The following is a 12,644-nucleotide window of genomic DNA, read 5'->3' on the forward strand; positions in this document are numbered from 1 at the left end:
TGTGAAAAACAATAGACTTTACAGCATATTTTTTTTAATTGAAGTTGCGTTGGTGTTTGTGTGTTGGTTGTTGACGGCAGTGTGTGCCCCCCCTTGGTAAATGATTGCCCCCTCATTCGATTTGTTCTAGAGCCGACCCTGTGCTGCTGTATTATAGATCATAGTATTTTTTGATGCAACTTATTGTTGACATATCCAACTCTATCAAAAACACTATAACAAGCTGTCCTTTAGCATTACAAACACGGAAAATAATACGGACGTCACATGGGTGAACGCATAGCGGCTGAAGATCCAGATTATAATTTTTTCGTCAGAGACAAATACAGCACTAAAAGAGTGATTTTAACCTTTAAATTCATTATGTCGTCCCATCCATTACCCCAAATAAAAAGCAAATGTTTATCTGCAATAATTTAATGTGTAAATAAGCAACTGTTTGCTGACACATTGGCAATATAAACGTTATAAAATATCAAATTAATACATAATAAAGTCTTCAGTCAATGATGTTGACGCAGCTTGCATTTGCTGTTTTTTTTGTGCGATTAATGTATTATAATATTCTGTCTATATGAGCCTTATTTGATTTTTGCGATGAGGCTTGTGGATCAAGCTATACAGAGCGCTTTTCTTCAAAAGTAAGAGATCATACAGTTTATTTGTCCGAAGGTCTGAGGCTGCAGAAGTGGAAGCAGGTTGTTTTCTTCATCCTCTGCTTCTTCTCGATTGGCTCCAAGCCGAAGGGTTTAGTGCACAGAGTTTTAAAGGATGTTGCCAGTTGATCTTGATCACTGGTCCTTCCTCTTGGCCTGCTTCCTCTCTTACCTCACGCGTAGCTGTCCCACTTCTCTAGTTGACCCACACTGTCTCTACCTGCCAGACACCCAGGGTTAAGGGTTATACACTCAGCCTGTTGTGTAAGAGTGTTGTAAAGAGATAATACTCTTTGCCCGAGACAAGCTTTCAGACTGTACTTTCACCTGCCATCGTTAACACAGTTATCTTCAAATCCCCGGGCCACAAACAAAAGCGTCACAGTTAGCTCTCAGGATAAATGGGACATGCTCCATATTTTAGGCTTTTAAACACACCGTTATGAAAGAAATCCACTCTCTTACACTTCACCTTAAGGGCAGACTTTTACGTTTTCCAGCCAATACTGTTCTGTAATGATATACAATTATGTTGCAGAGCATTGCTGCCTACATAAACTGTCCATATAAACTGTTGCTGTATGAGTACATTTCGAGACGGAGAAATCCTAACGAATTAAAACCTCAAAACCTTCACCCCACTGATATTTGATCTAACTTCAAAAGAAGACTGTTGGGACTTGCATCTCCCATGTCCTCACTTCCCACAACTGTGGAGACATCCAGCAGCAGGGACGTCTCTAAGATCTGAAGTGCAGCGGGTCGACCGTGGGAGTAAGTCTCTGGGCCTTGCAGCACTGGGAGCGTGCTTGCTATGAAAACAGTCTGAAAGTGGTTGCTTCCAAAAAGTTGTCAAAGCTGATTTATAAACACATTTTTTAAAGGGATCTTGTGAAAAGCACTTGCTCGTGTAATATCAAGTAATTTCACTGAATGTTCCTTTAACCAACTTCAGCGTACTCACTGTGTACACCACCAGAACTAAAAAAAGACTGAGCAGCACAGAAACAGGCTTCAGTCATTCTGAATAATATGATTCCACTTCAATATTAGGATGATATCATTTCAAACATTTTGGGTAAAATAGCTCTCTAATGTTGTCACACCTAAACGCTATATGTTACAGCAAATGGTGTGAGCACTTAAAAATGGTTTACATTTACTACTTTGGACTCTCAAAGTCTTAAATGATATCATCAATGCCCTTGACTCCAGACAATACTGTGCTGCCATTTTCATCGATCTTGCCAAAGCCTTCGACACTGTAGATCACCAACTGCTTCTGGGAAAGCTTAGAAGCATTGGTGTCACTAACCAATCGATAGCCTGGTTTGAAAACTACCTGTCCATGCGCACCCAGTGTGTAAAATCTGATGACACAGCCCCTATCCATCTCTAAGGGAGTACCACAAGGCTCTATTCTAGCACCCATCCTATTCTCAATATATATAAATGACATGGAGAAATCAGTGGGCAACTCCTCTATCCACCTATATGCTGATGACACGATTCTGTACACTGCTGGCCCTTCCCCGGATACTGTCCTGACAACTCTTCAGGATAGTTTTCAGAGAATCCAGTCACATCTCTCTGCCCTTGGCCTGGTCCTGAACACCACTAAAACCAAGATCATGTGGTTTGGCCGCAGTGGTGCCTCCCAAACTGGCACTATTGTGACCGCCGATGGCCGGGACCTCGAAATAGTTAAATCTTATAAATACCTTGGATTTTGGATTGACAGTAATCTGTCATTCAAAGAACATCTCTCCAAAATTCAGACCAAGGTCAAAGCTAGACTCAGCTTTCTATACAGGAATCGCTCCTCATTCACTTCATCTGCTAAACTCTCTCTGGTCCAGATGACTGTCCTTCCTCTGTTCGACTACGGTGATACCATCTACCGCTCGGCGTGTAAAGGAGCTCTCGATCATTTAGACGTTCTGTATCACTCCGCCATCCGCTTCGCCACCAATGCCCCCTACAGGACACACCACTGTGACCTGTACTCTCTGGCTAACTGGCCCTCTCTTGAGACCAGACGCAACATCCACTGGCTGATGTTTGTTTACAAAACACTCCTAGGCCTCACTCCCTTCTACCTCACACAATTACTGCAACTCCGCACACCCCCAACGCACAACACCCGGTCAGCTACAAGCATCCTGCTAAAGATCCCTAAAGCCCATACATCCTTTGGCCGCTCCGCCTTTCAGTTTGCAGCGGCAGATAGCTGGAATACCGTTCAAAAAACATTAAAAATTAAAACCTTTGTCTCCCCCCGCACCTTCAATGTCACTATTATTGACACCCTGGTGCACACATGTAGCTGCTTTGCCTGATGCTGATTTTAATGACTGATTGAACCACAGCAATATTGTTTTAGAGTTTTTATATGTTCAACTGCTATGCCTGTCATCTTTGCTCTATGTGTTTGTGTTGTCTCCTGGGTTCTGTAGTGCCCGGAGTGTGTCTTTTTATTTCCTCCCAAACCCCATCCCCTCAGGAAGCCTTTGCCTCCTGTCAGGTCATCATTGTAAATAAGAATTTGTTCTTAATTGATTTTCCTGGATAAATAAAGGTTCTACTACTACTACTACTGAAGGATGGCACCCAGAAGAAAATGTAATGGTTGGTTGCAAGGTCAGCATGATATCTGATCTGTGATCAGATCTGTTGTTGGTCTGTTGTGAGGTTATAGACTTACACCACAGTGCCCTCTGGTGGTAAACACGTACAAACAAATACAAAAGTTCCAACAGTCATTATATTATTTGTAATAACGAAAGTTAATTATTTTGTGCCTGATGTTAACTACACACCTGCACACACACTATACACATCCAAGGCTCAGAAAGGGTACATCTGTGTTACATAGTGCTGAAGTTCTTGGTGAGCTAACACACATGTAGTAACTGTGATCCGGTGTCAGGCTGAACTTTGACACGACAACAACAACTGTTGCACTGGAAATAACAGGTGCAGCCAAAACACAGAGACACATGAGACTGAATACGGATGCAATGAGGTCACTGATGTGCGGCTTCAGCATCACAAATAAGAAAGTAATCAATGAATATGTCTCTTTAAAATATCATTAAGTGAATAACCTTTAGCATTATATATTTGTGTCCACTTCAGCTTCTATATTTAGTTGTTGTCATGTGTCGTGCAGCGTGTGGGACCCTGCAGCAGGACACGCCTCTGGGCTGAATGGAGCGTGCGCTACAGTCCGACCTGCAGAGGAGACAAACAGTTGTTTAAAAACTAATTTCACGGTTTGCAATAAGTACCCTATAGACATTATAGGTTCCTTGTTAATCGAGTAAATGCAGCGATGACGCGAGAGGAAGATCTCATCCGGATTGCAAAAAAACTGGACAAGATGGTGACTCGGAATAACACGGTGAGAACTTATTTTGACACCCACAGGTGGCGCGTCGTCCCCACCTCGTGCTGCACAGAAGGCCCTTGAACGTCTCTTCTGGAAATGTTTCTCCTCCGATTTACCTTGCATTACGTTTGATTTCGTTTGTATCGGTGTAATATTTCGACATTTTGCATTTGAAATATGAGCCTGACTGTACTCCAACAAATGATCAACAGGTGTTTGGCTCTACTGTGCCGCGCTCTATGGAACACGTTTTGTCAGCCTTTCGACAATTTCTGAAACTTTTTGCAGTTTGACGTTTTAAAAGTGACTCGTTCGACAGAAAGTAAACAGAGCGACCATTGGGCAAGGTCGTTTGTGAATGTGTGTGTGTTTGCGTGCATACGTGCGTGTGTGTTGTGAACTGCAAACAGGACGTTGTATCATGGCGCGAATCACGGAGTGCAGAGTGCATTAGAGGGCTTTAAACGACAATGCAGTAGTATCCTACTCAAAAAATAATCAATGGAAACTTTGATTTCTAGAATGAAGACAACAGTCTCACAAATGACTATGTAATGCCTGTTATGATATATTATTTAAATGTATGAATTAATATGTATTTGTCTAAAATGCTGATTACATTACAAAAGTGAAACTGTTTCTGCTCACACACGAGCTGCACTTTCTTTTTTGAGATGTTCATATTTGCATGGAATCAAATCTGCATTAGACATCTTCTAAATAAAACCATTCAATATGTACAGGTTAAAACGTCTGACTTGTTTTTGTATTTCACTATTTTGTGTGTTCAGGAGGGCGCCATGGACCTGCTGAAGGAACTTAAAAGTTTCAATATGACACTCAAACTTCTCCAGGTATGTATTTATTTATAGAAGGACTATGCATACAAATATGCACCAGTATGTTGTCTTGAGTCTAATTTACCTTATACAGTTTGCTTTTTAACATAGGATTTATTGATAGTCATAAACCATCATGAGAAATAAGATGACTGCTATTACTTAAGCTCCAAATGTATGTTTGTTTAAGGAAACAAGGATAGGCATGTCAGTGAACGGAATCAGGAAGCACTGCACAGATGACGAAGTCATTGCCTTGGCAAAGGTCCTCATTAAAGACTGGAAAAGACATTTGGGTACTTGACACTGATGCATGATTTACTCAGCAGTAGAAGCATACTTTGTGCAGTAAATACATTATGAACCGAGTGATTTACTGATATGATTCCTCCACACAAACACTCACACAGATACTGAGAAAGCATTCCTCATGAAGAACGGTTTGGACTCCAGCAACACGGCCGGGTCTCCAAACAGCCCCCCCTCTGACACACAGAGCAGGTCAGTACTTGGACAGCTGCTGCACCAAAACCCCACAGCTGGCATGATATTTAATGAAGAAGCAGAGAGAAGAAGAGAGTGTTGAGTGTGAACTGCTTTCATTTAATCTGAAATATGATGTAGTAAAAGATGGAAGTGTAGACGTTCAGGGAGATAGAGAGATGTTTATCATGAATTGCCACAATACACAACAGTAGACCTAGAGTACTTGTACATTTGTATTTATTAAATATAGTATTCATAATAGTGTATATTATATTTATATTACATAGAAATAGTTTAACCCAGCATCTCCTTCATAAGGAGAACTACACAAATTAAAGCTGTAAGAAAGTTTCAGGAGTCATACTCTAGCAGCCTATCCAGTCAATAGTTATTTACACTGTGTAAATATTTTCTCTTTTTTTAAACGTTTTCATGGAAGCTTTTAAATCATATTTTGTCTGTCTACGTTCCTACCTGCACCTATAAGCATGTCATGATGGATGCTTCTTTCTCTGAGGCTTGAATTTGCATGTTTTTCTAGGTAAACATGTTTACGAGTGCGAACTAGGGTATTTCTAAAGAGGCTATATGAACGAAGTGATCATGCATGGTGTTTCCATCTGAGACTGACATTGTTTGTCCCCATTTGGATTTAATTTATTCCACTATTCGCTGTATCTGTAATTAGAGTCCAATCTGTAAAGGCTGTAAAGGCATCTCTGAGTTTGTACCGATACAGCCGTTAACTATTACTGAGTTAATCAGCTCAGCGCACAACTGAAGTAATATAGATGACCCGTCAACATCAGTCAGTTTAATCCTATATGAAGGGGGCTTAAGGTGCAACAACAACAGACCTGACGTAAACTAGACGTTTTTCTGGCTCTGGTAAAGAGGTAAATATGATACTCCCTTTGTTTTTGTTAGTCACAGAAGACTGGATATCAAATCCAAACACGACTCAGATCCTGACAAAAAACACTCTGATAAAAACAGAACAGAAAAACACAATGATGAACACAGAAACAAAAAGCGACACCAAGATGAGCCCAGCGATGAAAAACACCTGGAGGAGCCCCAGTATGAGAAACATCCCCAAAAAATCCGAAAAGATAAGCATTTAGAAGAACCCGAAAAGCAAGGACATGCAGGGGATGCCCCGCTGGAAGCAGATTACTACAAACAGAAACATATGCAAGACCGTCAGAGTGAGAAAAACCATCCAGAACCAAGGAAAGAAAGACCTTTAGGAGAACACCTGGAAGAGTTCAAAAAGGAAAGACACCCAGAGGAGCCGAAGAAGCACAGCTACACAGATGACATGAAGAAGGACAAATATAAGGAGAGTAGCAGACACGAGAGGCCGCCGATCGAACCCCAGAGAAAGAAACCAATATTTTCCAAACCACTATTCGAAAGGTGAGACAGAGGTGGCTCAAAAATTGATTAATACACATCAAAACATGCGTCAGAGTTTCAGATTAAATAATGTATTGCAGGAGAGGAGTGATGGACTGCACTGTTCTTTATCCCACCCGGGACCCCTCGCCCCCTCGCCCTGCCCGGGCCCCACTCCCTGCCCGGCCCCCTCTCTCAGTTAGACGCCCCTCAGTGGACCTGAAAAAAGACAGGTCTGGACTCATGCATGGCGTGCGTTGAAGAGCATGATGGACGGAAATATAACTGCACCACATAACCCTTTCGGAGTCACTCGAATGCACTGACATTTGTGTCTTCAGTTTTATTAGCAGACTCTTGGGCTAACAGGATACTCTCTGTGCATGATGTGATGGGTCAGTGAGGTGTGTCAGAAAATACTTTTGATTTCACTGGAACAGCATTGGGTACTCTTCAGTTGCCCCTCTCTGACTTTTCTGTTGTGCTATTTGTTCAGGAAGGACGGTACAGACTCTTCCTCCCGACATCCTCGTCCTCACACTCCTCTCCCCGCCTCTCCGCCGACGAAGCGGATTTCCGTGGAAGTAAAGAAAGAAAGGTCAGGCGTGCTTCGGTGCATGGTGGACTGAGTTACTGCAGAGAAATGTGAGATTTCTCAAACAAATGTTGAATTCTTTTCACACCAGGAAGTTTCCACTGGATCCCAATGCTCCATTTGCTCCTCTTCCTCTTCACCTTCATCCTCCTCCACCCAGGTCAGGGTCTGCATGCCCACTGCGTTGCCTCACATAAGTAATTGCTTATAATATCCACTCTCACCATGAAGCGACGCCTCTCAACTCAAAGGTGTTTTCTTTTATTCAGAAAGGAGCCACCTGACCCCAACGCTCCTTTTGCTCCACTTCCATTTCACCTTCACCCCCAGGCTCCTCCCCCGCAGCGCCACTTACCCGATGTGAAAAAAGAGAGGTCTGGATCAGATGAGTTCTCATTACAGGACCGGAAGTGTCTGAGAGCAATATTTTTGAAAAATTATAATTGTTCCTCTCTGAATCGAAACCTTGTGTTGTTGCAGGAAGGAGTCATCAGACTCTAAACCTCCACCACAGAAGAAGACATCAGACCTTGTAAAAAAAGAAAGGTCCGGGATTCTGGAAATGATTCATTCTGAAAAAATGCTGGAGGATCAGTGACTTCAATCCATGTTTTTCGGTTTCTTTTTACGCCGCTGCAAAATAAATAGATTTACAGAGTTTCCAAGGATACATTTAATCAGCTTAAGGTTTTATTCACTATGTTTCTTGCATTTCTTCAATATATGCTGTAAAAAGAAATTATTCACTTCTTTACCTACAGTGTAAAGGGAGAGCAATAGCTAACTGTAAAGAGCAAATATATTATTTTGGTAGTATATGGACATTTGTTTTATTTTTCCAGGAAAGAGTCATCGGATAGCAAAGTGCCTATTAAAGACTCAGATGAGGCTAAGAGAGAAAGGTTGGTCACTCATGAGTATGAATACCTGGGATGGTTATATGTGACTTGTTGTTCACTTTCTGCAAGTGGATTTGTCTAAGAATCAAATAAATGCTTCCTTTTTCAGGAAAGATTCATTGGACTCAAGACCGCCCCTTCCCAAGAAGCCCAGTTTGGATGTCAAAAAAGAAAAACACAGGTGTGCAGAAACAAATGAATTCAACTATATATTGCCTTTGAATCAACACTAACTACACTTTATCGGTGTCTCTTGTGTTGCAGGAAGGACTCCTGCGACTCAAAGCCTGGCCCACCAGTGAAACATCCGTCAACTGACTCCAAACCTGACAAGTAAAATCTCACTCATACTTGGAAATGCAAAGGAAATGTATATTTACTGAAAGTGTCTCATTATTCACTAGGCGGAAATCCATCGATTCAAAGAGAAGCAGCTCACCAGCAAGGAAGCTACCAGCTGAAAGGTCAATCATTTTTCCGTTAAGGTTTCAGAGGGTTTCTCTATGAAAAGCAAGAAGATGACGCAATTGACTTTGTTTTACAGGAGAGAGTCTCACGGCTCTAAGACTCCTCAGCCTGGACCTCCACAGAGGAAGCCCTCTACCGACAGCATTGAGAAGTATTTCAATTATTTATTTATTTTGTCAATAGTAGAGGAGAGTAGGCTAAGGTTTATGATGTTTGGTGATGATTATTTAACATTTAATCTAGCTGAAATACATTCATTTTAAGTAACTTATATTCAGGTAAACAAACCTAAAGCCCATAAAGACATATGAATCATTTGAGACCAAAGCTAATGAGGGTTTTATGCTGCCCCAAAAAAGCAGATCAGAAAAGCAGGTAACTCCTTTCCTTCCTAAGGTCAAATCAGGCCAAACACACAGGAGGTGTTGCTTCACACACTTTGAATGCTATGCTTTAATGTGTCCTTTTTCTATAGGAGGTGCAAAGCCGAAACTCCCAAAACTCCCACCACCCCGACCAGCCCCATGTCCCCCAGCTTCAGTTCCCCCGGGGGGCCACTGTCCCCTCGTTATGCTACTGGGGACTCCATCAGAGACAAGTGCATTGAGTTGCTGGCAGCTGCCCTGCGCGCAGACAGTAAGGCTAAGATTAGACTTTATCACTGAGAATACACACTACTGCAGCTGTTGTGCTCAGAATTCACTGACAAAGAAACACATACAAAAACAGGCGGCAGAGTGTAAATCTACAGCAAGGTACCACCAAGGGAACACACACAAATGTCACTGTGATGTACAGATTTACTTTTGTTTCTGGTCTTTACAGACGACTTCAAGGATTTTGCAACCAACTGTGACAGCATGGCTGCAGAGATTGAAGATCATATCCTTCAATTTAACTAATAATCTTTCTCTATGTTTGGTCATCAAACTTGAAAGTATCCTGTTTGACATTATGACTGTGATCAGATCTACCTTGACTGCGCGGTTGCACATATCTACCAGGAATCAAAGGCCACTGATATGAAGTATAAAAACAAAGTCCGCAGCCGTATCAGCAACCTGAAGGACCCGAAGAACCCTGGGCTTCGCAGGAACGTCCTCGCAGGAAACATTGACTTGGGTCGCATCGCCAGCATGTCGGCTGAGGTACAGAACACCGCCAATTCATACTAAACCATCCATGAACTCCTTTTGTGATGCTCGGATCTGTTGGTGTGCCACACTTTTATATCGATCTGCCCCAGTTTCTCACATATTTGCTTAATGTAGGAGATGGCCAGCGAGGAGCTGAAACAGCTGAGGAACGTTCTCACCCAGGAAGCCATCCGGGAGCACCAGATGGCCAAAACTGGAGGCACCTCGTCCGACATGTTCCAGTGCAGCAAGTGCAGGAAGAAGAACTGCACCTACAACCAGGTAAACACACACACACACCTGTAGTATGCAATACAAATGTCATAACAGTTTCATACAAGTCATATGATAGAATCTCACAAAATAAAAAACACAGTGTCCTGTCCCATAAAAAAAATGCTAAAGTATTATAGAATGTCATAAGAAGTGTCGTAAAGAATGTCATCAAAAAAGGCCATATGAAGGATGTCACGATTGTAATAACAAAGGTCATCGTATTGTATGTGATGAAACATCTAGTAAAAAAATCGTTGTATAGTCTGCCATAAAAAGAAAATTGCACTTGTAATGGAAACTTCTGGAGCATGGAGTCGAAACCCAATGAAACACGGGGAGAGCTGAAACTTGATGGCAAACACTGAAGATTGATATGAACTTACGGCCTGAGAATTGACAAAGACATTTGCTGCAGCTACAAGGTGACACAGTCAACCAATTCTGAAGATCTCTCCCCCAGTCCCATGTATTTAGCTAGCTCTGAGAGAAGAATCAACATGCTGCATAACAAGATAAAACAGGCAAAGCACTATAACTTATCTATCAGCTGACCAGCAGGCAGGAATAGGGAGGCAAAACACTGAGTGCACAGCAGCCCAAGGTCGCACGCCTGTGCACAACGGCAGTACAAACTGATAAACTGGGTCAAGGTTATGGGCCTAGGAACACATTTCCCCAACACCACTGTGTTAATGAAGAAGTGTTATACCATTTTATTCAGTTAATCTCCTCATTGTATCCTCTTATGTCTGCAATGTTTACAGCTTCTTAATGTGTGTGTGTGTGTGTGTGTGTGTGTGTGTGTGTGTGTGTGTGTGTGTGTGTGTGTGTGTGTGTGTGAGTGTGTGTGTGTGTGTGTGTGTGTGTGTGTGTGTGTGTGTGTGTGTGTGTGTGTGTGTGTGTGTGTGTGTGTGTGTGTGTGTGTGTGTGTGTGTTTTAGGTGCAGACACGCAGTGCTGATGAGCCGATGACCACATTTGTCCTGTGTAATGAGTGCGGTAACCGCTGGAAGGTATGTATTTTGCCGACACTTGTTTCAATAACTCATGTCTTTTGTACTTCATCAAACTCTTTCTTTTCTTTCTAAATTTCAGTTCTGCTGAGACCTTCCAGATGAACCGTGTTTTTTTTCTGAGCATAATGAACTTAATTATTTTCTATTATGGGGAGCGGGAGGAGATTATTGCAGCTAATGATTTTAACAGATAAAGTGTCTTTAACCATTTTTACTTTACCTTTTTGAGGTTTTTAGGTATGTGTTGAAAACTGGTTTTGCTTTATGTTGAATTGAGCATGAAGGTCAGTTTGATGACTGTCAACACATCACAAAGATCATTGTGCTGTCATGATGCGAACACTATCCAGTTAATATGCTACGTGATATCATAGCGGTTGAAGAGCATATATCTTATGTATGATTGCTTGTTAAACTCACATTTAATAAAGAAAATGCACAGTCTTAATCAGAGTTGATGCACCTTCATCATCAACGTATTGTGGAGTATGGTTTGGATTACTTCCACTGCATAATATTTATCTGATGGTTTTATCCAAAGCGTGGACATTCCTTCAGGAGCAATTGGGGTTTAAGTATCTTGCCCTAAGACACTTTGACATGTTGACTGCAGAGGGTCGAACAGCTGACCCCCCGATTTGCAGATCAGCGCACTAACCCCCGGAGCTTCAGCGGCCACGTTTCTTTCGGTATATTGTTTTTTATTATAATGTTTCAATAAACTGAATGGGACCAACTTAGATGATAAAAGAGCATAACATTTTTGAAATTGTCTGAAACAACTGTGATTAACTAATTGAAATCAAACAGAGAGTCAAATCTAACCATGCAGTAGACATGTAAATAATAATTGAATACCATCATCCATCAGTTATTTCACAGATAAAAAATTTTTCCAGAGATAAAACATTAGAAATATGGCATTTAAAAAGATACATTAAAGAGCAAAGAGAATACAAGTAAACATAAAACAAGCTAATAAACAATAACATAGGTAATACATGAATACAAGTTACAGTGCAGTGTAATTCAAAGCAGCAGAAAGAATAAGAGTCTTCAGCCTGGATTTAAAAGTAGTAAGAGTTGCAGCAGACCTGCAGGTTTCCGTCACTGCTGCTTAAACATGTGACCCTATAAGACCACAAATATATTACATTGGAAACATAAGGACAGTTAATAGAGTAATACAAATCATAAAAGAACAGCTGAACAATGATATCCATTATTTTGTATGACAAAAAAAAACCTGGTGCTAATAGCAGGAGATCAGAGATGTGTTTAGGCCATAGTTTAAAGTGTTTCTGTTGTAGCTCTGAAATCATGCAGCAGGTGGCAACAGTTCACTGTAATTCAAACTCTGGCAGCTCAGTTTCCACAATTACATTTTTCACTCTTGAGGTTACCTACCACAAATAAAGGAGACACTTGCTTGTTAGTCCAGCTGGCTGCTAAAGCCACAATGCTGCTGAACACTAACATGACAAT

The 12,644-nt window shown here is 41.4% G+C and overlaps 1 protein-coding gene across 2 annotated transcripts; it reads left to right on the forward strand.

Moving 5' to 3' along the window:
* Window positions 1-3,676: 3,676 nt before the first annotated feature.
* On the forward strand, window positions 3,677-11,899 carry tcea3 (transcription elongation factor A (SII), 3). Of its 2 annotated transcripts, XM_071205848.1 has the most exons (21): window positions 3,677-4,059; window positions 4,839-4,901; window positions 5,077-5,182; window positions 5,297-5,387; window positions 6,300-6,791; window positions 6,872-7,003; window positions 7,267-7,368; window positions 7,457-7,525; window positions 7,635-7,739; window positions 7,846-7,911; window positions 8,208-8,267; window positions 8,374-8,445; window positions 8,529-8,597; window positions 8,669-8,728; window positions 8,809-8,883; window positions 9,208-9,368; window positions 9,558-9,613; window positions 9,725-9,880; window positions 10,004-10,150; window positions 11,085-11,156; window positions 11,239-11,899. In XM_071205848.1, the coding sequence occupies exons 1-21, from the start codon at window positions 3,991-3,993 to the stop codon at window positions 11,245-11,247; spliced, it is 2,232 nt and encodes a 743-aa protein (XP_071061949.1). In that variant the 5' UTR covers window positions 3,677-3,990; the 3' UTR covers window positions 11,248-11,899. The 2 variants fall into 2 exon arrangements, with proteins under 2 accessions (XP_071061949.1, XP_071061950.1); XM_071205849.1 differs by lacking the exons at window positions 6,300-6,791; window positions 6,872-7,003.
* The last annotated feature ends 745 nt before the right edge of the window (window positions 11,900-12,644 follow it).

This window comes from Pseudochaenichthys georgianus, chromosome 16 (assembly GCF_902827115.2).
Source record: "Pseudochaenichthys georgianus chromosome 16, fPseGeo1.2, whole genome shotgun sequence".
Classification (NCBI taxonomy): Eukaryota; Metazoa; Chordata; class Actinopteri; order Perciformes; family Channichthyidae; genus Pseudochaenichthys; species Pseudochaenichthys georgianus.